At 38.2% G+C, this 26,097-nt stretch overlaps 1 protein-coding gene across 1 annotated transcript in view; it reads left to right on the top strand.

Annotated features, from left to right (window-relative positions):
• The window catches only part of CTNNA2 (catenin alpha 2), a 363,424-nt gene that overhangs the window by 287,378 nt on the left and 49,949 nt on the right, over nucleotides 1-26,097 (top strand). Inside the window, exons 8-10 of the mRNA XM_041402631.1 lie at nucleotides 13,046-13,138; nucleotides 13,413-13,569; nucleotides 16,526-16,726. Coding sequence (XP_041258565.1) covers nucleotides 13,046-13,138; nucleotides 13,413-13,569; nucleotides 16,526-16,726 — 451 coding nt within the window. The remainder of the gene's footprint in view (nucleotides 1-13,045; nucleotides 13,139-13,412; nucleotides 13,570-16,525; nucleotides 16,727-26,097) is intronic.

Below are 26,097 nucleotides of genomic sequence, written 5' to 3'. Positions count from 1 at the left end.
TTCACAGACCAGAGTGTGTTCTAGGAGCCAGGGCTGAGGTAAATCACTGCAGCTTTGCTGCTCTGAGGATCTCCAGCTTTGTCTCAGGGGATGGATTGAGTGAAGAGACTCCATCATTTTGTGTGAGGCTGGATGGGGTTTGTGTATTGAGAATTATTGAGTGAGACAATGAATAGAACCTTTACTGTGCAAGTGCTGAATTGTTGGTTTGTAGTTGCACTTGACCCCCCTTTATCTCTTGCTCTCACACACATAACTTAAAGAATCCATATTTAAAGTTTGCTAACTTTTGTAATGTGTTCAGGGCTTCTGTTGCTGTTTCTCACTCTAAGAACAGGGATTGGTTTTCAGAATTGAGTTGACTGCAATCCACTTTAAATAACTTGAGTAGTGTTCAAACTTTCATCATTATTTTTGCATTGTTTGGGGACTCTGAGCTATTACAGACATCTGAGTGGAGAAGCAATAACACATTAAACACATCAGAGCATGTCACCTGTTCTGATGATACAAAGAAGTTCTCTGAGAGAAAGAAAAATCCTTCAAAGATATGTTTTAGTTTTATTTTTTCTTTGATCTTCCAAGTGCATAAAGATATTGTAAAAACCTGGGTAACGTGTGGCAATTTAATTTAAAAGATTCATTTTTAGACTCAACCAATAATCCTTTGGGTCATGTTCCAAGCACAGAAATGCACATGCAAAAAAGACAGTATGAAGGGATGTCAAAACTTTTTAAAACTTTTTTTAGCTTAAAATGTTATCTCCACTGGTGGTATCTTTTTTTTTTTTTTTTTTTTTTTTTTTTTTTTTTTAAGTCCTAAAGTTCTGTGAATTTACTATAAGCAAAAATAGTCCTCATGGATACAAATATTCTGTACAGTAGGTAAATATGATTTTTCCTTGTTCTCTTTGCTCACAAATTTGAACAGACCAGACTCACAGAGAGTCTGCATAGAAGAAACGTGCAGAGGGAGTTTATTGGATGAGTTTTTTTATTCTCCTGTTGCTGTCATTACTAAATCTCTTAATATACATTTGAATGGGCCCTGAGCACAGACTGGAGCACACTCCTTGCAGTTGGAGCAGTAAATCTGACCTCATCACACACTGCTGCTGTTTGTTTTCCCTAATTAAATGTTCCATGTACAGAAATCCAGGCAACAGCTATCAAAGCAGGCTCTAACTGAAACCAACACCTGCCAGCAGTGGTTCAGGCACTGCTGATCCTGCCTTCAGACAGGAGCATCATCTGCCAGGTTTCCTTTCAGCTCCAATTTCCACAGCTTGTGGTAGTGTTATATTAATGTCAGTGCAGAGACATGGACGTTCTGTGGTTTCTGCTCTCCTAAAAAAACTGATCAGACAGCCACAGTGGTCCCAACATTGAAATAAACTTGATTTGCCTGCTCCAAAAGGACAGAGGGTTATTCCCCACTTGTTTCACAGATAAGCAATCTGTGGGTTAAAAGAAAAATAATACAGGTAGCTTCCATCACCTTACCTGGACTATTATTGAGTGAAATTATCAATTCTCAAAGCTGCATGAGGAGACTTAATACTGCTCCATTTTATTGTATATCTCCTTGCATTTTCCTCTTTTTTTCCCCCCTTCATGTTTTTTTTCCTGTTCCAGGTTGACATCTCAGAAATCATTTAATCTAAAAACAGTTCTTGGAAAACTGAATGATGACCTGTAGTGTGATGAAAGGTAACTTCCCAATAACACAGGGGGAAAATGTACTCTCATCATTCCTTCACCTGTGGCTAATTTTAAAGGTGATTTACTAAAAGGTTCTTCCAGAAAGCTGAAACCCAAGTGCTGGAGCTCCTCCTTGGCCCAGTGCAGGGTTTCAGACATCCAGGCTGATGTTAAAAGTGTTGATTTCAGATTATCCCAATGATCAGGAGGTCCTGTGTAAGCAAAGTGGGACATCTTCCAATTCCAAGCCTGTCCTCATGTACCCAAACTCTCCTGCTCCCCAGCCAGAGGTTCTTCAGGTGTGCAGTTCTTGCTGTGGTTTTTAGGAAGAAGGATTTTCTTCTCTCAGAGAAGCAGCTCTGTAAACACCAGACAGGATGAATCATGGTTGCTTAGAGATTTGTAGTTTGCAGTCAAGTGTCAGATCCAAGTGAAGCTTTTCCCACAGATTTTAGGAAATTTCTCAGCTACTCAGATTCCCCAGTGTGAGCCATGAGTTAAACTCTTTCCTCAGTGAGGCATTAGGAGGATAACAAGGTTTGTCTCCTTCACTGAAATTTAATTTTTGTTAAATTTTAATTTTTCATTGAATTTAATTTTAATTTCTCTGTTACTTTGAATTAAATTAATCGAAAGCTTAAAAATTTACTAAGGTGGACTGCTAGAGAGACTCTCTTCAGCTTCATCATGGACCTATTGGCCTTTGACTTTCAAATGGCAATTTCCAAAAATCCCAGACTCGTAGTGCTATTGTGTTTTAAACTAACAGCAGAGACAATTGACTTATCATTGTCATCTCTGTGTGCCAGGAGGAGTATAAATCCAAGCACAGTGAATTAAAGGTGTCTGCAGTTCTGTTTAGAATTTTGATGTCAGTATTGATTTTTTTAAATAGATGTTTCCATTCTTTGTTTAATGCTAAAAGTCAAATGAAGAGCTCTTGGCTCTTGATATAAAATCTCATTATTAAAAACTAGTTGTTTGTTAGCTGCATTCATATGACTTTTTTTTTTTTTTTTTTTTTTTTTTTTTTGAGGAGCCACAGAAAAATCAAAAACATCACTGTAATGCGCAATAAATAATCTGGGTTTTGTTAAAATGGTTTTGGGTGTTTATCAGCTAATGATGATCCTTTGCAAAGGTAATCAGCTTTCATACACATAACTGCAAACATGGGACAACTGGGACAAAAATGTAAGACTGGCTCAGACAGTTTTTAGTCAAATAAACATGATTGAGTTCACAACTAGGATGAAAATTTTCACGATCACTATAACAAAACCAAAATTCTATGCAAAATCCCTTAAGAGTGCAGTCTTAAATTAGGAGAAATAATTTGAGGATATGTGTCCCACCACATTGAATAATTAATATTTGGGGTTTTTTAATGTATTCCCCATTTCAGATGAGAAGAGAGACCTTAATATAAAAGTAGTTTTTCTCAGCCCATTGTCATATCTTTAAGAACACATGGAGGTTTCTCATTGCCATTTTTTTGGCCAACATCTTTTTAATAGATATGAGAGAGACCATGTGTGGTATACCAGAGGTAATTTAGGGTAAAACTCTGCCTAGGATTATGTTTGTATTTGAAAAAAGGGGGATGAATGTGTGCAGGTGCTCAGGTCTGTGTTTATCTTACTCGTATGAATGCAGCTGCTGGTAAACCACTATATTTAAGAAATCTCTTTTTCTGGTCATACCACAAGGATGGACAATGACAGGACAAAAAGTCAGGAAAAATGGATTGATGAGTTTTTTATAATAGAAAACTTGGAAAATACCTCATATCAACATACAACTTTTCTGCAAAATACTCTGGATGTTTGTTTTTTGCTGTCAGACACTCTTATGGTAAGGATAATCACCATAAATATCACTTTTCCAGAGAAAAGGCGATTTATTAGCAGAAAAAAGGGCTGCTAAGCAGACAAGTAAACTAAATGATGTTTTGAGCCAATATGAGCTCTCTCCATGCCAGGGTTAAAGCTGACAGGAGGAATGGGAAAGGGAACATCCAGTTCTGTTGCCTTGTCTACACATTCTGGTTCTGGGCTGATGACTTGGTTTTACATTCCTGTTGAGCCATTACTAAATTATTGTAAAAACATTTCATAAACTATTCGTGCACAAAACTTGGGTTCATATAAAATCAGTCTTTCTCTGAATGGCACTTTGTGAGCCTTTCAAATACCACTCCAAATTAAATTTCTTCACTCACCCCTGGGAAGGAGATCAGCCCTCTGATTCTGTGGCTCTCCTCTGGACCCACACCAACAGGTTCACATCTTCTCTGTGCTGAGCTCTGCAGGTGTGGTCTCACCTGGGCAGGCAGAGGGGCAGAAACAGCTCCCTCAGCCTGCTGGCCCCTGGCAAATCTGTGCTGGCCTCTGGCAAAGCTGTGCTGGCTGTCCTGAATCACCTCCCTGTTCTCCATGTGCCTTAGCAGAGCTTCTGGGAGCATCTTCTCCCGGATTTTCCAGTCACAGAGGTGAGGCTGAGAGGGTCAGCTCCCAGGGTCCTACTTTTAACCCTTTTTAAAGATGGGAGCAATGTTGCCCTTTTCCCAGCCACCTGGGACCCTGACTGCCATGACTTGGTGAATATGATGGAGAGTGCCCTGGCAACTGCATCAGCCAGTTCCTGCAGGACTCTGGGGTGTATCTCATTGGATCCCATGGATTTGTGCATGGATGTGTGGATTTGGCTTCCTCAGCTGGCCTTCAACCTCATTTCTCTGTCAGCAGGAGGGACTTTGCTCCCTTTTCTCCTTTGGGAAGAAAGGTTGCTATCGAACACTGAGGCAAAAAATTTGTTGGGTACCTCAATTTCTTCTCGTGTGCTGCTGCCAGTTTGCCAGTCTTGCTTATAATGGGGAATGCACTTTCTGTGACCTCCCTTTTCTGGCTGATGTACCTCTACAAGCCCTTATTGTTCTTTGCATCCCCTGCCAAGTTCAGCTCCATCCACACTGGTCAGCTAAATAAAGTTGGTTCTACCCAGCTTGCAAGTTATGTTTCTTTAGGGATCAGTGATTATAATTTGTGCTTTATTTATACCCTGGGGTGTCTGATATCACACTGTTAATGTCTTCAGAGCTTCTGTTAATGTCTTGAACTTTTCTGAGTTCCAACACAGTCCCCTCTTTTTCTTCAACAGCTGTCAAAAAACAGCTCCCTGATAATATAACTAACATTTAATTATCACAGCCTAGTCAGGCATGCATCCATGTCCCAGGGTCACTGAGCAGTTTGCCAAATAGTGGACTGTTATTAGATAGATGGATTGCTTTGGTAACTACTTGCTATTAATATCTATTAATTACAGCACTGCCAGGGGTATGTTGTCAAAATTGCTTTATGGGATCGACTCACACACATTGCAGTGTTGTAAATCTTCTTTCCATAGGACACCAGCTGCCCTCTTGCTCCTTGGATATTTCAGGATCCATTGCTCATAATTCATGATGAGTCTTACTAGCAGGGGCCTTGATTGCAAGTTGACCAGAAAGGATTAATACACAAAATTTCCTGAGTTTTGTTGATGTACCAGACTAAGAAATTGTTTTGGCCATTTTGCACACTTGGAACATAATAGTTACTGTTGGGGAGAAGTTCTGTTGTGTGTGACAATGTGTCTCTGACATTTCAGACCAGTGCTGTCATTTTTGTTGTGTTCCTCTGCATTCTTTGTTCACTGGTGTTTCACTGTGAATAGATCAGTAATGGAGGAATAGTGTCTGAAATCTTTTACCTATTATCAAATTAAATAGAAAAGGAACTCAATCCTGCTAACAGAGGTAAAAAGCTCTGAGATGGGTCTCTGGCCTCTGACCTCTACAGAAGGAATTCTTGTAGTTGGCCATTTTACCTTTGCTTTCTTTGAAAATAAAAAAAGGTGTACCAATGTGATGTAAAATGCAGTTTTACCTGTAACTCAGAAAGTCAGTAAATGAAATTAATCACTTTTAGCTAGACTATCTAGACTCAGCAGTCATGTGAGTGGTACTGTTTAAAACAGGTTATCTACTCCATGATCCACCTGGGTAGATGAACAACAGGGAGCAGATCCCCTGCATCTTTACAAGCTGCTTTCTTGTAGGAGAAAGACTGGCTGCATTCTATCAGTTCAATGCTATATTGCTCAAGGCCAGTTAAAATTAAAGTACAAATCTGGTCTTAACTAAGTCCTGCTCTTCTTCTTGGCTTACTCCAGCTGTTTGCTGTTTATTTCTTCAGCAGTGGGTGCACATGAATAGAGAGAAAATTCAGAAATTACGTCAAGGTATCGAGCAAATCATTGAAGGGAGGAAGCTGAGTGCCCTGCTCCCTTCCCAGCTCCTGGGGGAATGAACCTCAGGAGGGAACCCCTTTCCTGCTGCCCTCATCTCTGGGCTCCCCACTTATTCTGTCATTTAGTTCTATTCCAGCTGAATGGCTCACAAACACACCCTTAAGAAAGCAAGGAAGGATCTTCCATAATTCCTGAGGGAATTTTCAGTCACAGCACAAAGCATTTCCACTGGTTTCAGCTCTGGGGATTAACATCCACATCCACTTCTTTAAAGTCCCTGAATTTCAAGCTATTTGGAGATTCAGTGGAACAGAGAATTCCTGACAGATGTGAGCCTGGATTTTTAATTGTGAGATTGGATCTTCAGGTAGGACCTGGGGCAGCTGCCGTCAGGGCCATTGGTTCCAGCTGAGAATGCAGTTGATAGTTCTGGGCAGTGTCCACTGCAAGTGTCCAACAGCATTGCTTGAATAATTTTACAAATGAAAGTAAAGTAGCACTGAAACCCTGAAAAAAAAAAAAAAAAAAAAAAACAGAAAAGAAAAACAAACAAACAAACAACCATAAAACTGAAGTAATTTCTAGAATGATTTTCTCATGTTTAAATTGGAGAAATGCCCTGAGAAAATCACCCACTTTTTTCTTTAATCAATTTGCTTTCTTCTGTTTTCCATAGAGAATTCTTGGGATGATTCTGCTGAAAAATCACAAAGACCTGGAAAGATTGTCTAAAATCAGAGATTGTCCCACTCTTCTTTCACAAGGTCTTTAGACACAGTAAGGAGTTTGCAATCAGGCACATTTATCACAGTTCAGGCTCATCAGTGTGGTATAAAAACTTGCCCTGTTTCAAGAAGACAGAGTTTTGTGATCAAATTCCATATATAAAGAGAAAAGAAAGAAAAGAAGAGATGGTATTTACTTCTACAATTTTTTTTTATTTATATCTGAAATCATTATTATTGTCTGGTATGAAAAGTAAAAGATCAAACATAGTATGATACCTTTTTCTTCTGTTCGTCACTGGCAGCTCTAAAATTGAACATGAGCCAATGTTGGCTTCTTTTCTTTTATGAAAATAGTGAAGTAGAAGGACTTTTCAAGGTACTTCATTTCTGATCTCCCTTTTATTCCATCCTATAGGCCATAATTGTGGCATGCACCAGAATGGTCCTGGAAAATGAAGGAGATTCAGAATGATTTAACAACACTTCATTGAAATAGTCTAAAATTAGGATCTTTTCATTTAGAATTGAGCTTTCTGTACACATGAGGTTTCCAACAATCTTAGGTTTCCTTCAAAAATCTCAGACGAAGACCTGCTGAATTTATTGAAGTCTGAGGTACTTGGAACATTACCAAAACCAGAAATCATTTAAAGCTCTTCCAACTAAATCTGATACAGAGCAAGTCTGAAGGGAGTTGGAGTGTGTGAAAAAGCCTCATTCCTGTAGTAAGTATGAAAGAAAATGCTGTTGACCTTTTGAGAGTGAAAAGAGGTTTTCACAGGTTCAGTGGGCAGCATATAAGACATGAAATAAAACATTCAACCGTTGTGCTTAACATGCTCTGTAGCTTTCTAACATCCTGCTGGTACCAATCTCCTTAGATACATATTGTAAATGCCTGAGCAGTTCATGTTAAATATGTTCAGGGTTTGGTGCTAGAAATTTCCAAAGCAAACATAAAACTCAGTAAATCAGGTCATTATTAATTTATAAAAGTAATGCCTTTTTTTACTGCTTTGCATGCAGTTAGATTATTTAATGGATGTGAAATATACGTACAGCTGAAGTTGAAAATCCATCTCTTATTTAGAGAAGTGACTGGTTAATATAAATGAGGGAAAATTGCCCATATTATCCAGTATGAGGTTCCCCCCATGCCACATGGAATAGGCTGGGAGGGAGAAGCCACAATCTAATATTTTCATGGCAGTACAAGCTGGCACTGCAGAGCATGATGAGGAACAGGAATCTGCTGCAATGTGTACTCTCAGTGACATTTTGATTTTTTTGGCACTTGTTTGTGTATGTGCAAAAACATCCTGTCCAGTGATAAATAGAGTTTTGCTCATAATGGAATGCTTGAGTGAGTACAGCGAGGAGAAATAAGTTGAAGATCTTGGGTAACTTGGCTTCAACTCTGCTCTCCTTTAGAAAAAAATCTCTTTTTTGTGGCTCCATGAATACCACTGGGCTGCCTACAGCAGTACCAACATTAATATATGTCAGAATTTTTAAGGATTCAGAGATTGAAGCAATATCTGGACAAATTAAGAAGTGAATGGATAAATAATTACAAATAGTTGAGATAGGACAGCTCAGCAAGTTATGTCTCATCAGCTGAACACGGTAATTGATTATTTGCTTGGTTTTAGTCCCCTGTGAGTGCTGCAGAAGTCTCTGACTTAAACCACCTTCAACTCAAGCTGAATTCCTCAAAAAGTTTCAGCTTCTCAAATGTGTGGTGCAGACACATCAGTTTACCAGTGTCTTGGGTTTGTTTAAATTACTCTGCATTTTCCCAAATAGAGAATAATTTCTTGCAATTTATTTTGTTCCTATTACTTCCACCAGTTAATTACAGTGGAAACATAAATTACATAAATAGAAAAATCTAAATAAAGAAATATTTAAGACGAAATCACATATTTACAAAAAATTATGGAAAACTAAGAAAGTAAAATAGAACTAAATTACATTCTCTACCTTTGAATAGCTAAATGACTGGGGAAGCTGAACAGAGGCTTTTCAGTATCATTTCTTCTAAGCAATTTATGGTGAGAAAAAAAAGAATAAAAGGAAAATGTTAAGAAATAGGACATCCTGCAGCTTTTGTGTTGCTATTGCTCTTCTGCTGCAGCTTATACTGCTCTCTTTTTTACATTTTTGCTTTAAGCAATAGATTTTTCTTTCGGACCTTTTCACTTAGGTTGAATTCCAAATGGCCATGTTAAATCTTTGAATTTAATTTTGAACCTGAAGACAATGGATTTTGGTAGTCAGAAGAGCACAATGTATCTTGATAGTCATAGTTACCTTTAATAATACAAAGGGCTCAAGTCAAAAATGGAAATAGTCTCATTTAAAATCACAGTAAAAGGTAGCTACACCTGATTTTAATCAGTGTAAAAATGAAGTATATTGAAATGAAAGATCCTTGATTACTTTTGTAGTTTGAAGTACAATTTTGTGGCAGAAATAAATTTTTTCTCTCCTAAGGTCACCACAAAGACTAATAAAATTTGCATTAGAAACAAAGTCATTCCCCACCCCAATCTGCTATCCAGCAGGAAACTGAGGCTAAAATACAAAAAAAAAAAAAAATACAGACAGATAAATTTTATAGGAACTGGTCCTGTATGTATTTTAAATAACTGAAACTAATGGAACTCCTTGCATGATTAAAGAGAGATACTGGCAAGGTGCAGAAAGGCATCTTGGGCTGTCAGTGCCACTGATAGAAATTCATATGGAGGAGTTGCTTCCTGCTTTTTCACACCCCAAGTTCTAGGATTGGTTCACTGGATTTGGTGATTACAGAAAGATACAGCATCACTGGAGCTTGATGTTTATCTTCTTGCTCATTACCTCTCTGTGCTCTTGCAGGACAGGTTTAAGGTGTTCAGCCATTGTTTTGATGCTAAAAGAGCAGCTTAGCAGACCTGAAATTCTGGACAATAATGTTCATCTACACAGCAGTTTCACTGTTATTAAGTTCTCCACATATTTTTGAGAATGATTCACAGTTCATTGATTTTGGTATTTAAAATGTGTTCCTTGATATAAATACTCTTCAGACAGTTCAAATTGATCTCAATACAATCTTAAATTCTGTTTAGGCACTCATTGAGTTCAGTGTTCTCAAGGAACTTAGTGAAAAAAGAGAAAAATAAATTAACTACCTGGTTGCTTCCATAGCCTCTCAGGAAACTTCCCCTTCAATGCTTTGGTGGAGACAGAGCATTTGAAGTGCAAAGGTAAAGGCTTCAAATCAAAGTTCTGGTAAATTGGCAGCTGCACTAATACACAACCTTTTTATTTTCCTTTCCAAACTCTCTGCTCCATCCAGCCCAGGAGTGGCACATTAAAGAAATTCCCACCCTCAAAAGTCTCTGTGTTCTTCACAAAACTTGTTCCATTAAATGCACCCTTGCCAAAGAAGTTATAATGCACCGGTAAAACACCTTTTATTTCACTAATACCTTTTTCAACAATCACCAGAGCAGCTGTAATAAACCAGAGGAGGATCCATGCAGGCCCCTGGCACCTGGAACAGCCCATGGAAGGGCCTCCCTTTTTTTATTGATTATCCAAAGGGATCAGTTTGGCATCTAATCCAGATATCTCAGCTAAGTGGGGTGGAAATTGTATATTAATTTTTTTATTCATAGTTTTAGGTAGGAAAAATATCTGAAGTTGCTGAATATATAATAAGCTTAAGCAGGGGAGTTACCTTGTGGTTTCTATCAAGTAAGAGCACACATGCGGACCTTGCTGTGGCAAGAATATTAATTGATGGTGACTTGACTGTGTGTTTGGTAACAAAGTCAATCAAAGTAATTAAGAAGTGAGGTGTCTGGTGACTGAGCACCTAAAGCTTGTGTTGTTTCACAGATCCATGCTTATGCACTGAAATTCAGGCTTGAGCAAGTACAGGCTATTTCTTGGCATCTTTTAAAAATTAAGTCTTGGGTGAAGTCATAGGTTTGTGGTGCTGAATTCAATTTTATCCAGATTGCATCTGCCATTGTGGAAATTGCTTATCTGTGTGTTTATTTGACATAATCAGATCTTGCAGTGGTGCAGGCTGGCACACTCCCTGCTGGATTGTGGAATGGTATTGCTGCCTGACTGCTGATGGTGCAGGGCTGGATTTATGCAAGGCTTGAAATATCTCACAGAAACTATTAAACTTAGGGTTACACATGATGTGTATCCCTATTTCTTTTAAACAGATAACTGTAGTGCTATTTGATATATATTTAATGCAGCAATAATTGCATTTGTACTCTTGTGTTGATAGTAACACCCAAAACAATGTACTGAACTATATTTTAGAAAAAAGGGAAAAAAATATTTTTCTGGTTGTGTCTGTATCTTTCTTGAAAAACAAAGCACTTTGCAACATCCAAATATTGTCTATCAGATTCTCTTTAAAGAGTAATTAACAGACACAGAGAAGAACTAAGTTTTATTTTTGCTGCTCATATCTGCATTGCTCCATTCCAGAGGAACTCAAAGACTTGCTTTATAGTTTGATGATGGCCATTTCATGACACCCAGCAACCTTCATCACATATTTCTATCTGCAAAAAAGTACATGTTACATCTGAAGCCTTGGGACAAATTCTCATTGTGTTAATCACAAAATGTAAGGGCAGTCTGAAAAGCCACTTAGTTCCAATACAGGAAGGTGGCTCTTGCTAAACTTAATATCGTTTACTAGTTCTTAAAGTCTGTAAATTCCACTCCTGTTAATGAATTCTAAATATTATCCTGCTTAGCTGTTGTTTCTGGTGAAGATGAAAGGGTTTTGTTTGATGTGTGCAAAGAAGTGACTGCAGAAAATGGTAAATTAATTGGAAGATGTCATCTCAGGAGAATGTTTTTGACATGAGGGCTGTAAGGCTGTTAACAAACAGACCAACTCATTTGTCTCATCATGAAATGAAAATAAAAATCAGAACATTCTGATAAAATCTTGACTAGGAAATGCCTGCAAGACTCTTTGAAGCCTTGGGTTCTTTTCTTGCCTGGGCTTTGGCACTCTGATTTATGCAAACCATGCTGCACAGAAATAGAAGTGAAATAGGTTCCATGCAGAACAGATGGATCAGGGCTAAGGCAGGGATGTGCACTGCAGATGAGAACAGATTAATACCACAAGGGGAGACTGGAGGAAAATTGGGAAGATGGGGGCATTTGAACTAATTCATGAATCATTTCCAGCTGATAGCTATGCCTTCAGGCACAGTGAATAATATCAAGGAAGCATATTTAATATTTTATAAGTTTGTTTTAATGAAGATTAGAATGAAGTGCCATAATTTTGGATGATTAAAAAATATCCTGTGTTCCCCCATCCCAAAATGTACCTTAGTGATTTAAATATCACAGCGTGCACTGGGACATGAATTGCTGTTTGAAAAACCCAGGGCAGATTAATGGAGTTGGCACAAAGCTTTTGGGAGTGGGTTTTTTGGAGGAGCTGTCTGAGCTGGAAGAACATGCTCCTCCACTTGAATCCAAGCCACAGAGATGCAGCTCTGCTGTGTCTGGAGACGTGGTCTGATTTCTAGATCTCATTCAGATGTCTCTCCAAGTCTTTATCTTATCCAAATAGCCTTCAGTTATAAAGGCTCAGACTTCCCGAAGCTGTGCCAGGGCAAGTAAATGTGGATTTAAAGATCTTTGAATGAGATCTTCAGATGTATATTACAGAAAAGGTTTCAACAGAGTTATTTCACATCTCTAAGTTACTTTACTGTTACTAATGGATGTTTCACTGTGGGGCAGATAAGCACATAGAAATAAAGAAGTCCACATGAAAAATAAAATTATTTTAATATGCACAAAACCATCAGAAACAATGAAGATATTTGAGAGATGATTCTATGTGTTAGGACATCAAAAACCCTTCTTTTTGCCAAGTTGAGCATGTATACATGAGCCTGATTGCCTGTATTAATAATGAAAATAGTTCATAAGAGGAAAAAGAAGCTGAGAAGAGGAAACGTACAGATATCTGAATGTTCTGAATTCCTTACATGTCTTCTCAGCAGATAATTTTCAAGCTATAGAGGAGGATGGGAAACACTTTACAGTGAAAGAAGATTCTGAGAAAAATCTAAAGATGGGTAGATCAGTTTGCTAGTAGGGAAATAATCTACATGGGCTTCTGTTCACCAGCACAGAAGATGTATTATTCCTCTTGTAAAAAACTCTTTCATTTCAGGCAAAGCATAATAAGAACAAAGGAAGGTATAAAATGGCCCACTTGACTAAAACTTGATTCTCATCCTGATGATTTCATGCTTTCATTGCAGGTTGCAAATCTGGCCTGTTCAATCTCCAATAATGAGGAAGGTGTGAAGTTAGTCCGTATGGCAGCCACACAGATTGACAGTCTGTGCCCACAGGTGAGTGAAGATTCCTGGTAAAATCCACTTGAGAAGTCTTTTAGCACTTCAAAGCATTAGAAGAAGAGCATAGCTTTGTCTTTGTCATGAGATTGTTGCCTGATTTCCATGAACTGTGAAAAATACATCCCTGTCTTGAGACCCTTCATATCAAATGGGTTGTATGCTGTGTTTTTAACACAGTCATTAATCTATTTGCTTTTTCCCTTGAAAAAAAAATACAAAAATAAAAAAAAGAGCCATTCCTCCTCTAACAAATGGCTTTGATTAACAGGTAATTAATGCTGCACTCACGTTGGCTGCCAGACCCCAGAGCAAAGTAGCCCAGGACAACATGGATGTGTTCAAGGACCAGTGGGAGAAACAGGTGCGAGTTCTCACTGAGGCTGTCGACGACATCACTTCAGTGGATGATTTCCTCTCTGTTTCAGGTACTGGGGTCAAGAGACTTTTCCAAAAATATACTGCTGAATTAAAGTATTGGGTCAGAGCAGATAAAAGCTGTAATTACTATAGCATCATTAATCCATTAGTCTGTGTGTATTGGAATGCTGATCTTCTGTACTCAGTAGGATGAACTACACTGTGTTAATTAATCCCTGGTAGCAATGGTTGGCTCCTCACCTCCCAGAAAATAGCACCTATTTGTGCTTCTATTCCTGGAGAAGCTTTGTTTCAACTCAGGCACAAAGTAGGATTTTGCTCACCTTCTAAAAATGAGTTCCAGACCTGTTACAGGCTGAGAGTATTTGTAGAAATTTTTGGAATCCTTGTGTAATTGTGGGGGGAAAGAGGAGGAAAGGTGGACTTTGCAGAACAACAGGATGATTTGGGTGGGGAGGGTAAAGAAGTGATGGAGAAGAGAAGGACACTGACCCACAGTCTTTCCTCCATCCTCCTGGTAAAGTGCTACAACTTGTGGCAGAGTGGATTGTAATAATTTGATCATGGAATAATTTGACCAGGGAATGCTGTAGTTACAAAGTGGTGCATGGCTTGAGTTAATTTCTGCTGCGGAAAACTCAATTTCCTATTTTGCTTTGAAGGGTGAGTTTCAGTGTTGTGAGTAAGGACATAGAGTGTGCCAAGAGGACATTGCTTACTCGAATATCTCAGAAGAGCCAAACTTCATGAGACAGTCTGGCCAAATTGTTGTTTTGTTCTACATTATTTTCCTTGGTATTTCTTAAATTTTCCAAAAGAAGTTTATGAGGAAAAAAAACATTGAAAGAAAAAGAAATTATCATTAAAAAAAAATCCCTTATTTTCTTTTTTTGCACTCTTTATCTTGCTTGGTTGTATCCTGTTACCCTTATTAACAGGGAAATTATTTGGTTTAGTTAATTACACTCCTCTGTCCAACAGCCCTGCAAGTGTTTCCTGCAAGCCATTGCAAGGAAATGAAAATGAGCTCTCTGAATAGTAGGATACTTCAGAATATGGGAGCACATTGATTTTTATTTGAGATTTGAAGTTGACAAACACTCTGGCAGAACTAGTTCTAAGAGAAAGGGATGATCAGGCTGTAAACTGCAGACCCAGTTCACGTGCAAATGCTGGAAATCTGGCTCAAATGGCCATTTTCTTCTTTGTTTGAGGACTTTGCTTACTCCAAGTGCTTGTGTCCATAAACCAGAAATAATTTAAATGGATGATGAGCTTTTAATTTCTTTTTCTCAAATCTTAATTCCTTCAAACAGAGTTGACTTAAATACAAACTTTCCTAGGCAGCTGAGAAGTATTATTTTTGTAAAGCTTAGATTCCTTTTTCCTAATTCTTTGCATGGACATCTCTGTTAAACATGAGGAAACAGAAATCCTGTTGCTCTTGCTCTAAAGCTTGGAAGCCTCAGCTTACACAGAGTATTTTTATTTTTGGATGTTAAACCAGTGAAGCATTCAAAGTACCACTATCTGGTTAAATGTACCTCCTAAAATGACACCTCCTCCTCTTCATATTGACTGTCACATTTGATGATATGTTTTAATAGTATGGTTCCTACCAGAAGAGAGCTGACCATAATTTTAAGAAGTTGTTTCATATTCCAAATGCACTGTCCAAATTCGCTTCTTGTTGGGCAGAATTTGTTTGTGCCATGATAAAAGCAAATTGGTGATGGTGAAATGGAAACAGCAAAGAAAAATTTTAATCAAACACTTCTTTTTCGTTCTGTGTAGGGAGTGTTTTAAACAAAGAATTTTGCCTTGCAAGTTACTCAGATTCACAGCTCAGGGGACTTTCAGTTTGCATCCAAAGTTGTTGCAGTGTAAAATTCGACATCATGTAAAACATTTCTGAAACCCTCAAATGATCTAACCTCAGAATTTTTACCTGTGAAGATTAGTGAATCATTCTTTCTAGTGGCAAAGGATAATTAACAAAAAACAGTTGGTGAACTGATTAATTCTGTTTTACTACTACTACAAAGAACAGCATTTCCTTTTTGGTTCAGAGGTGTCTCTAGCAGAAAATCAAGCTGCTGTTTAGAGTCACTGAGTTTCTCAGACTGTTTGGTCAAATATGAAATTCAGTCTTGGTCTTACTAAAATTATTTTTGACTCTACTGACTGCAGAGAATAATGCCTGACCTAGTCAGAGTCTTCATGCTTTCACATAATTTGTATGTGAGAATACTACATAAATTCTGATACTGCAGCACATGATAGTAGATGGCCTGATCCAGAGACAGAAAAATAACAATGCATCTCTCAAGAATCCAATTAAGGTGCTTGATATCACCTCCTGTGAGCAGAGTCACTGTTGTCATCTCTTTCTTCAGATTATGCAAAGTCACACATAATTATAAGGGTGTGTTATTAGAAATTTCCAGCTTATTCGCTGGCATAGATGGAGTGAGGGAGATGAGCTGCTCATGCCCAGGTTTTGTGCTATCTACAAAGGCCATTTGGTGTTGTCTTTTCAATGTGATTTTTTTTTTTTCTGACTTACTTAGGCAAAAATGAGCCAAATGTAATCAACATTTATGGGAGAGTGTAAATTCACCTTCAGAAAATTGCCCAGCTGTTTATTATAGAATCTACAAAATATTTGACTGCTTTCTCTTTTGCATTCATTTTAATTACAGTTCCATTATGATAAAATTCAGTGTGATGTTTAAAATTAATGTTACTGGCTTTCAAGGAATTAAAGGTTGGGACACACAGCAGAGGTAAGATGGGTAAGATGATGTGGCCCAGTCCCTACTAAAGATAAATATCACACAGATTTTTACTGTTATGTGACAATATCACAGAAGGGCTTTTGTTTTACAGCTTGGATAAAGGTAGATATCCATTTTTTAATATACTGACATTTGCCCAAATGAGTAAGCTTTGCTGTGAGGGAGAGTGCAGTTGAACCAGGCGTATTTTTAACCCGAATTCCAGAAAACCACATCCTGGAAGATGTGAACAAGTGTGTGATTGCCCTGCAAGAGGGGGACGTGGACACGCTGGACAGGACGGCGGGTGCCATCCGGGGCCGCGCAGCCAGGGTCATCCACATCATCAACGCAGAGATGGAGAACTATGAGACTGGGGTGTACACTGAGAAGGTGCTGGAAGCTACCAAACTGCTCTCTGAAACTGGTGAGTTTGGTGAAACGCTGAAAGAATTGTTGCAATTCTCTTTAGTCATTTGAAACTTTCACTTGGTTCTCTGAGATCTGTGACTCTGAGGGAAATCTTGAAAACAAGGTACAAACAAATAAATTCATGGCTGGAAGTGTGTTTTTCATTCTCTACTCAGTGCTGTTATAGAAGTGATACTGACAGGAGCCATATAAGAGAAGAAATTCAGTAACACATCAAGACTAGGCCACTACATCAAAGTTTCTATGATTTGAATAAATAATACGCAGCCTTTTCTTCTGAGTTGATTGATTATGTATTATACATCTCCAGAAAATCACTGCAAACATTGCTCTTTGGTCTACGCATGTGAATATACTTGCTGATGACTGAAGAGTTGCTAAACAAAACAACTTTTCATTGAAAAATACATATAAGCAACTGAAAATGCACCACCTGATTGAAAAAATACAAAAGTCTGCTAGATTGTATAAAAATACATAGATTATATAAAAGTAGAAAAGTTGGCAAGATTGATAGAGTGAGAAGAAATATTATATTTTTTTTTTCCAGTCTCTTTTTTGCCTTGCCAGAGCAGGGATTGGATTCATCTCAGTGTAGGTGATGAGGTCTGTGCTGGTCATTTTAAAGCCCTTTATATCAGTGCTCTCAGTAATTCAGGGCAGGCAGTGCTGCCAAGTGCTCTCATCTGAAAACAGTGGATTTGTGTGGTTTTGGGTGAATCATGCTCCAAATTTCATTGACTTCACAGGCTGGGTCTCCACACACTGATCAGGTGCCCTGGGAGGATGGAGGTGCATGAATTGTGGGTGTCTGGAAGTGAGCTGATCCTCCCCTGCCTCGTTGCACTTGTTCATCTGAGGTTAAAACCATCAAGATTATTTTAGAAGAAACAAATGAATATTGCACCAGTTCAGGACACATCAAATGTGGCTTTTGGACCAAAAACCCAGGAATTGCCCTGTGAGATGGAAAAGCAAAAATGTTCTAGCTCTGCAGTATCTGTGCTCACTCTGAGAACAGGAATCAACAAAATAAGCTAAAACTGATTTGGAGATGATTAAATATTACTCGTGGTATTGTAGCCCCTAGTTTAATGTCACCCTATTTTTACTACCCAGCAAGAGATCAGTGGAATAAGTACTGTAAATTTTGCTCCTTTTTAAAAGTTTATGAGCTAGTTTTATGAATTCACTGAAGGAAAATAATCTTCCCAGTTTGATGTGGAAAAATATTTTGTTGCACTCTTCTGTTAAAGCTTTCTTTTGGTCAAGGAGGGGCTATGAAGAATTCTTCCTACCATTAAGATTTCTTTATTAAACAAAACAAAATGTATGTTTGAGCTTTATATTGAGCTAAAATTTGTGACCCAACATTCTATACATTTTCTTATTAAAATTTTTAACGGGCAGGTATAAAGTGCCATTTTATAAATCAGTAATATGCACAGAAAATACTTATATTCCATATTCAACTCAATTTTTGATATAATTTGAATTATAACTAAGTGCTATAAATTCTGAACTGAGTGCATCTTGACAATATCAGTGTGTTAATGGTGGGATTAAATAGTTAAGAACAAGTCCCTGTTCCTCCAAGTCAAAGTTTCTTACTTATTTTTTTATTTTATAAAGTGTAAATAAACTTGTGAGTATTAAAAAAAATTGAAAATATTGTGTTTACAATATTAAGAACTTTATATCATGTACAAATTGTGTAGCAGTAGTTCAGGGAACAGAGTGGGCCCAAATTCAATGAAGCTGATGAAGCTTAAACAGTTGCTGCCAGTTGTGAATGTGAATCATTAATATTGGAGCACAATTTCTATCTGCAGCTTTTCAGGCCATTTACAAAGGCATTGATTATGATTTCTGTATGATTAAAAGAAGTAGAATTAACTGTGTCTTAGAATAAAGTGATTAAAATGGAATTTAGTCTCCCTGTGCCATTCTGGAATCACCATCCTTGGAAGTGTTCCAAAGCCCTGTGGCTGTGGCGCCTGGGGACAGGGTACAGTGGTGAGCACAGTGGTGCTGGGGGAGTGGTTGGACTGGGTGGTCTGAGAGGTATTTTCCAACCTCAGTGACTCCATGATCTGGGTACCTATGAATCCATGCATTTATTTCACTATCCTTTCAGTTCCTCACCTCGAGTTCCTGCCCAGATGTTATCAAATGGAATATGATAACATATTCCACTCGGAGTGATGGCAGTGATTGATTTGGATTGATTTGGATTCAGGTTCCACCCACAGATGTGCACATCAAAATCTCTATGAGAAGCACAGTCCTGAACATCTCACTGTTTTCATCTTTATTCCTTCCCTTTTTTTGTTTGTTTGTTTGGTTTGGTTTTCTTTAACTGACCTTAATTTAATTTTTAATGAAGTGCTTTTGGAAGCTGGGAAAAAATTTATTTAGAAAAGAAATAAACAGATTACCTTTCTCTTATAATTATTATTTGCTTTTAATTTTCCACTTAGAAAAGGAAAACCTCTGTTAAGCCTCTGTTTCCAGAGATTTCACTGTGGTCTGTGAGTTTTGGGTTGGATTCATAGTGGAGAAATATGGATACAGTGTTTTGGAAAGACAAGCACCTTTATAATGGTTTTATTTTGTTTTCTTTTTTTAGGGGGGAGAAAATTAATCTCTCATGAAAATGATGTTCATAGTTTCTGAGAAGCTGCAAACATTGCTTCAATAACCAGTCTCACCTCCAGGTTTTATTAGTTTGTTGTTTTAATTTGCAGCCATTGGAATATATGGGGTGGGGTTTTTACTGTTTCAGTGCTTTGTTGCCTGTGCCTGTCTATCAAACTGCCTTTAAAGCCAAATACTTGATAGGGACTGGATTCTTTTCTCTGGCAGCAATTTTAGGGAGTGACAGACTGGTTAACACACTTTTAAAATAGAGGACTTTCATTTTCTTTTAAAAACCACACCAAAAACCTAGCTCTTGCTTGCTGATTTTCTTATAAATCCAAGATGAAATCTATAAAACCGCAGAGTCAATGTGGCTCGCTGGGAACAAACACCAAACTCATAGATTTTAGTGGGTGTTACTCGTAAACCAGAGCTTCAGTGTTCAATTTTATTTTGTTGATTGGTTGGCTTTGAGGTGGCTTAATGTTGTTTCTTTGGTTGTTTTTTTTTTTTTTTGTCTGTTTGGTTGAGTTTTTTTTGGGTGCCTCTGTTAAATGTTTTATTGGCATTCAGATTTGTAGAAAGCTGTGAAATCATCCTGTTACAAGTTGTCTGGGGGGGGGGGGGGGGGGGGGGGCAGGGGAAAGGAGAGAAGGGTGGAAAGGAAAAGAGAAGAAAGAAAAAGTTAAAAGCACGGATAATGGCAAAAGGAAAGGGAAGGAAGAGGATTCAGAGGAGAATCGGTGTTTGAATATTGAGATCCCTCATCCTGCTCAGTACCCAGAGTGACCAAGGCCATCTGAGACTTTCCCATTGCCTTCACTGAGGAGGAGACTCAAGTGTACTCAGCAGTTACTTCAAAAGACGTAAAAACTGAAGACAAGAAGCCTGTGCTTCTAAACAAATGAAAATGATTGTCCCAAAAAAGAAATCAAGGAACAGACAATGAGACCAGATCCCATTTTCCAAGATTTTTGAGGTTCAGGAAGGAGAAAAAGCCATGGCATTCTTTAAAGGCCAAGAGAGTTGGGTTTAAGCTGAGAAAACTGGATTAGAAATTGCAGGGTTGTGATGAAAGGAAGGGAATGGGAAATGAAAGGGATAAGAGCAGAACAAGTAGGACCAGAACTGCCTGGGAAAGACTGAAAACTTCCCAGCAATTGTTTGGTTTTGTTTTTTTGGTTTTTTTTTGCTCCAGTTTGCACTGGGCTGTCTGGAAACCATCCTGGACCTGCAAGTGCCATACTACTTGGGTTACTCCTGTGAGGGACACTGGAAATTTGAAATCGTTTGATTCACACCAGAAATTAGAGTTTCAGCTTTTAGCATGTTTTAAAAATATCCCAGTAACTTTGTAACTCACTGGTTTTAAGTAGGTCACTCCGACTTCTGTTTTGACACAATTTGTTTTATTTTGTCTTTATCAGAATGGGCTGAGGTTGAAAATCAGCACTACTGGCAATTCAGCAATAAGCCTGTGAGAGTTTTATCAGTGTGAGTAGGGCAAACTTTAAAGATATTTATCACTAGGAAAAGGCAGCTCAATGATGTTATCAAACCTAATACTAAAATGTGGGAAAGATGGATTTTTCAGCAGTGATATGAAGGGAAACAAAATGTATAAGCAAGAAGATTAATTTAAGCATAGCTGTAATCAAAAAAAAACAACCCATATTGAATCTGAGGGAGAGGTAAAAGATGTGAAATGGAGCCTATTTTAAAAATAAATGATGTTAAATTCATGTTTTATGGGAGTTCAGGTAGTTATAGTAAAACTTATGGGTACCATCATCCTGAGAACATGAAATCATTTATCCAGGAGTTCTGATCAAATTATGACTTTTATTCTGCAAAGTACTGTAGCATTTTCTTTAAAGTTTTGCTAAACTGAAATGCAAAGGTCAAGGTGCCACCAACAAAAGAAAAATGTAATGCATTATTAAAGAAAAGGTATTTTACAAAAGGACCAGAGAACACCCAAGATTGTGTTCCACTCTGCTTGGTTTGATCCAAAGCATTTTTAACCAGAGAAACTTTGATCAATATACAGAGGAATACACTAAGAAATAATATAAAATGCATTACAAAGCAATTAAATGAGACATAAGGGATGAATAAATCACCACTGTAGCTCAAAGCTGAAATGCTAGTTCTTTTTCTCTCTTTTAAAAATGGAATAGGGTGCTAAAGAACACTAGAATGTAATTGATCTGGATTTTCAAAGGCTTTTCGTAACATGCTGCACCCACAGCTGTTTGGCAACCAGGTGACCATGGGGTGAATGTTCAAGCCTTTGATGGATTAAGAGCTGGTGACAAGGCAAAGCACAAGTGATCATTTCTCAGCAAGCAGAAAGGGAAATCTTGTATCAGTTCAGGGCTGGCTCCATGGTTGGTGTACAGGGCATTCATTAACAGGTGAACAGGCAGCAGCAAAGTTTGCCAAAAGGGAAATGCTGTTTGGGCTGGTTGGGAGAGAAAGACAAACTAGAAGGTGTTTTTATTTCATTTCTCTAGGTAAATGGAACAATTAAATCTGTATTATCTGCATGGACAGAAAGGTTCTGAGCTAATTCATTGTCTCAGAAAAACTGTGGCATTTTAATGGGCAGCTGAGAAATAATTTTTCCATGCTCAACAGCTTCACATCAATGCTGAAGATGTTAGGCTGTGCTTATAGGAGGATATTCACTGAATACCCCAAGGAGATATTTCCACTTGTTCTCCACTATCTAAATATCATCCAGAAATGGAAGAAGGTCAAGATAAGGATTACATAATCAATAAATTACATAATCAATAAATTGATACATATTTACAGGATTACACAATCAATAAATTCAAGATTTAGCTGTGAATTAACTCAATGAGAGTTTAAAAAAACAGGGTTATCTATTTTGGATGTGCCAGATACCTTCTATGATGAATAGTGGGTTAATATAATAGAAATGCCCATTTTCATAAACCAGTATTATTTAGTCACTGTTCAAATGTGTTCTCAAAAATATTTCATGCTCTTAAAAGCCTTTTTTTTTTTTTTAATCAAGAGGGTGGTGTTGGAAGTAGGAAGAAATTTACCAGGTCTAGAAAATATAGGCAGAGAAATGGAGTCAATATCCATCCACCAACCCCAACAGAATGTTTTGTGAATACAAGTGTGAACTGTACAATAATGTTTTAAAATAAAAACACTGGTATTCCTTGCATCCCCTTGCCTACACACACCTACATATTGATACACACAAACTTCTAGCTAAGCCAGGAAGGGTGGTTTGCTTTTTACATAACCTACTTGGTGTCCAACAGCATGAGACTGTTTTCTTGAGGGAATTTTATGTAGAGTTTGCTTTCATTTGAAATATTAACCTGAAGGGTGTTCTGTTTGGCAGGAATAATGTTTTGGGGGTGCTTACAGTGTGAGCACAGGTAGAGGTGAGAGTGAGACTGAAACTGGTGAGACACAAATGTCCCTGCAGCTGCCATTTGTTACCCTCCTCTGTCCACTTTGGGATGGACCTGTCCTTAATCACTGGCCTGCTGTGCTGGCCAGGATGCAAACAGCACTTCTGCCCTGACATTTATCTTCCTGTGAAAGGAGTTCAGTCAGGACAAAGTCTGAAGGTGAGTTTTTCCCTCTGGTTTGTGTGTCCCTGTCCCCCAACACTTGGTACCATAGCTCCAGACGTGCCATTGATTTCTGTAATGTCCATCTCACCTGGGCTGCACATGAGCAAATCCATTTCTTCCATTTCCACATCAATCTGCTGGCTTGCATAAACCCACAGATAAAGTTGGAGCCTTCTGGGAAGTGGCAGAAGACTTAATACAAATGGGCCAGAGGGTCAGGACTTGGCCATAAATTCAAGGAAGCCTGAGAATTTTGTTTTTATGGGCCATGGCTAGATCAGTGTTTGGCAGTGAAGGCTGACTCTTCCTGAAAGTCTTGTGTTCACTGCAAACTGCTATAGGGTGTGGATATTCATCATTCATTATTTTACAGCTGACTTTTAACCATTTCACCAGTGTGAGACACACAGGGTTTGATACCCAAAACAGAGCTGGGGAAGGGTCTGGAGCACCTGGAGCAGCTGAGGGAGCTGGCAAGGGGCTCAGCCTGGAGAAAAGGAGGCTCAGGGGGGACCTTGTGGCTCTGCACAACTCCTGCCAGGAGGGGACAGCCGGGGGGGTTGGGATCTGCTCCCAGGGAACAGGGACAGGAGGAGAGGGAATGACCTCAGGCTGTGCCACAGCAAGTGTAGATTGGATATGAGGGAAGTTTTCTTCACCCAAAGGCTTGTCCAGCCCTGGCACAGCTCCCCAGGGCAGTTTGGAGTTCCCATCCCTGGAGGGATTTAAAAGCTGTGTGGATGTGGCACTTGGGGACAGGGGTCAGTGGTGGCCTTGGCAGTGCTGGGTTAAGGGTTGGGCATCATGTTCTGAGGGATCTTTTCCAACCCAAATGTTTCTGTGATTTTAAGAAATGTTATGTAATGTTTCAGTAGACTTTTACAAAGCTTTTTCTTTTCAATTAGCAATATAATAGTCATGACTGAAATGTGAATTATATGAGGACTTAAAAACATTCAGTGAAGTATTTAGAATCTTCTGATAAGGAATGTACAGTTCTTTTAGAAACAGACTTTGACAAACACTTTGAGCTAAATAAGATATATTTCATTCCTTATTCATATGTCAAAAGAAACTGAGAAACTGTGCTGTCTTTGACAGAGGATGTCAGATATCCCTTAGGAATTATCTTTTAAATACCTGTTTTAGATACTTGAATTTCCCAGCAGACTGCATTCTTTCTTCAGTTAAGTAAATTAACAATTAAAACAAAACAAAAAAGAAACAAAAAACAAGCCACACAAACACAAAAACCAACAGAAGAAATTTCATCCAGAGCCCTGACAATTTTAAGCTGTAACTATGAATGTTTAATACTGAAACCTCTTATATCTGGATAATGGCTGAGCTTTTTTTCTAAGGGATGTTTTGTTGTTGTTTTTTTGTTTGGGTTTTTTTTTTGTTTGTTTTGGGGTTTTTTTTTTGTTTGTTTGGGTTTTTTTTGGTTTTCTGTTTTTTTTTCTTAGTGTAATTGATCATTCATAGTTGGTTTTTTTCTTTTTTCTTTTTAGTCTCCCCTGACAACCTTAAGTTTAAAATCCTGCCTGTCACTCTAGATAATTTTCTTTATTTACGTGACACAAACAACTATGATGTTTAGGAGAAGCACAGACATATTCAGGGACCCTGAAACTTTTAGCAGCCTAGTAGTCCAAACCTTTAGACTGCCATTTCATTCTTGAATAATCCTACCCACAACTGACTGGATTTTTATAGCCATTTAGGGGCTACATAAGGTGATTGGCACCTTAAATGATGTGTCTCTATCAACATGGCATAGGGAAGATCATTTTTCTTAAGGATGGATACAAATGCTTAAACAAATACAGATGTATGGGGGCCAGCCAGAAGGCACAGCTGAGTGCAGTGGGTACAGGAGAGCAGTCACTTCTCTGCTGCTCAAATATCTGATTTGTCTGAGGACAATCTGGCTCTAGGGAACAACTCCTGGTCTTTGAGAAGGATCCCTTGGATCCAAGTTCCTGGATTATAAAAAGAGTCCAGTAGGTGCTCGTCTTTTCAAAATGAAGCTCTAAGAAATAGTTCTGCTGGTGCCTTTCAAAAATTGTCTTCTGGCCAGAAAAATGCCCCAAAGATGAGACCCCTGGGAACCCTTCAGTTCCAGTGAGATTGGGATGGAAAGGAGCCACCTTGTGCTCAGCCTGATTCAGAGCCAAAAGCGTGCCAGGATTTGGTGCAAATGGGGTTGATTGGTGCCTAAACTTGGCTCTCTGAAGCAGACATGTGGTCTAAGCCAAACTCCTCCCTCTCTGTTCAGTGGGCAGAGGAAAATCAGAATTTTATCCAGCTGAACCTGAGTCTTTAGCGTAGGGTAGGTGTGATTAACTGTCTCATGGAAGCATCTAGTGTCCTCTGCCTGGTATAAGGAAAGATTTAAAACTTTCAGTTGTATGATGTGAGACAAAACCAGATAAATTTCCTCACTCCCATTGATGCTACTAAGAATTAGAAACCCATGCACCTGAAGGGTCCTTGACCTTTATTGCTTTTTTTGTGTCTTAATTATCCCTTTCCACATTTCTGAACATTCACATCTACTTAAGATTCTGAGGAATTCAAGTTCCTAAATAATAAGGCCATAAAAGCACAATAAATCAGCAAGGCATTAATTTAATCTTGCATGTTAATGAAACTTTTTGTTCTAATGCTACGAACAAGAACGCCCAAACATTTTTTTAATTTCTATCTCAATAATTTTATTATGTAACCTAGCATTTCTCTGTCTATCAGGGATCTTATTGTTCCCATATCACTAAACAAAATTTGCAGTGATGTTTCTAAGTGCTAAACTCATGCACAAACTGATTGCCATGGGAGAAAAAGTCAACAGGAAATATATTTTTAGGAAACAGATAATTACTTGATAACTTTAAAATGTAGGAGATATAGGTGGGTGGGAGAAAAACAAGAAGAGCTTTAGAGGAAATATTTTCTTTGTGGAACAGAGGGGTTCACAAAAAAATGCAAGTTTGATCAAGGCATGAATTCACACATGGTGATATGCTGGATGTCTATTATGCATCAGCCAAAAAAAAAAAAAAAAAAAAAAGGTATAATTCAAAAGAATTAATCAGTTGAT

This window comes from Onychostruthus taczanowskii, unplaced genomic scaffold, assembly GCF_017590055.1.
Source record: "Onychostruthus taczanowskii isolate IOZ18803 unplaced genomic scaffold, ASM1759005v1 scaffold2, whole genome shotgun sequence".
In the NCBI taxonomy this organism is placed as follows: domain Eukaryota; kingdom Metazoa; phylum Chordata; class Aves; order Passeriformes; family Passeridae; genus Onychostruthus; species Onychostruthus taczanowskii.
Note: the sequence above shows the minus strand (reverse complement) of the source record. Positions and strands in the feature narration are given on the sequence as shown.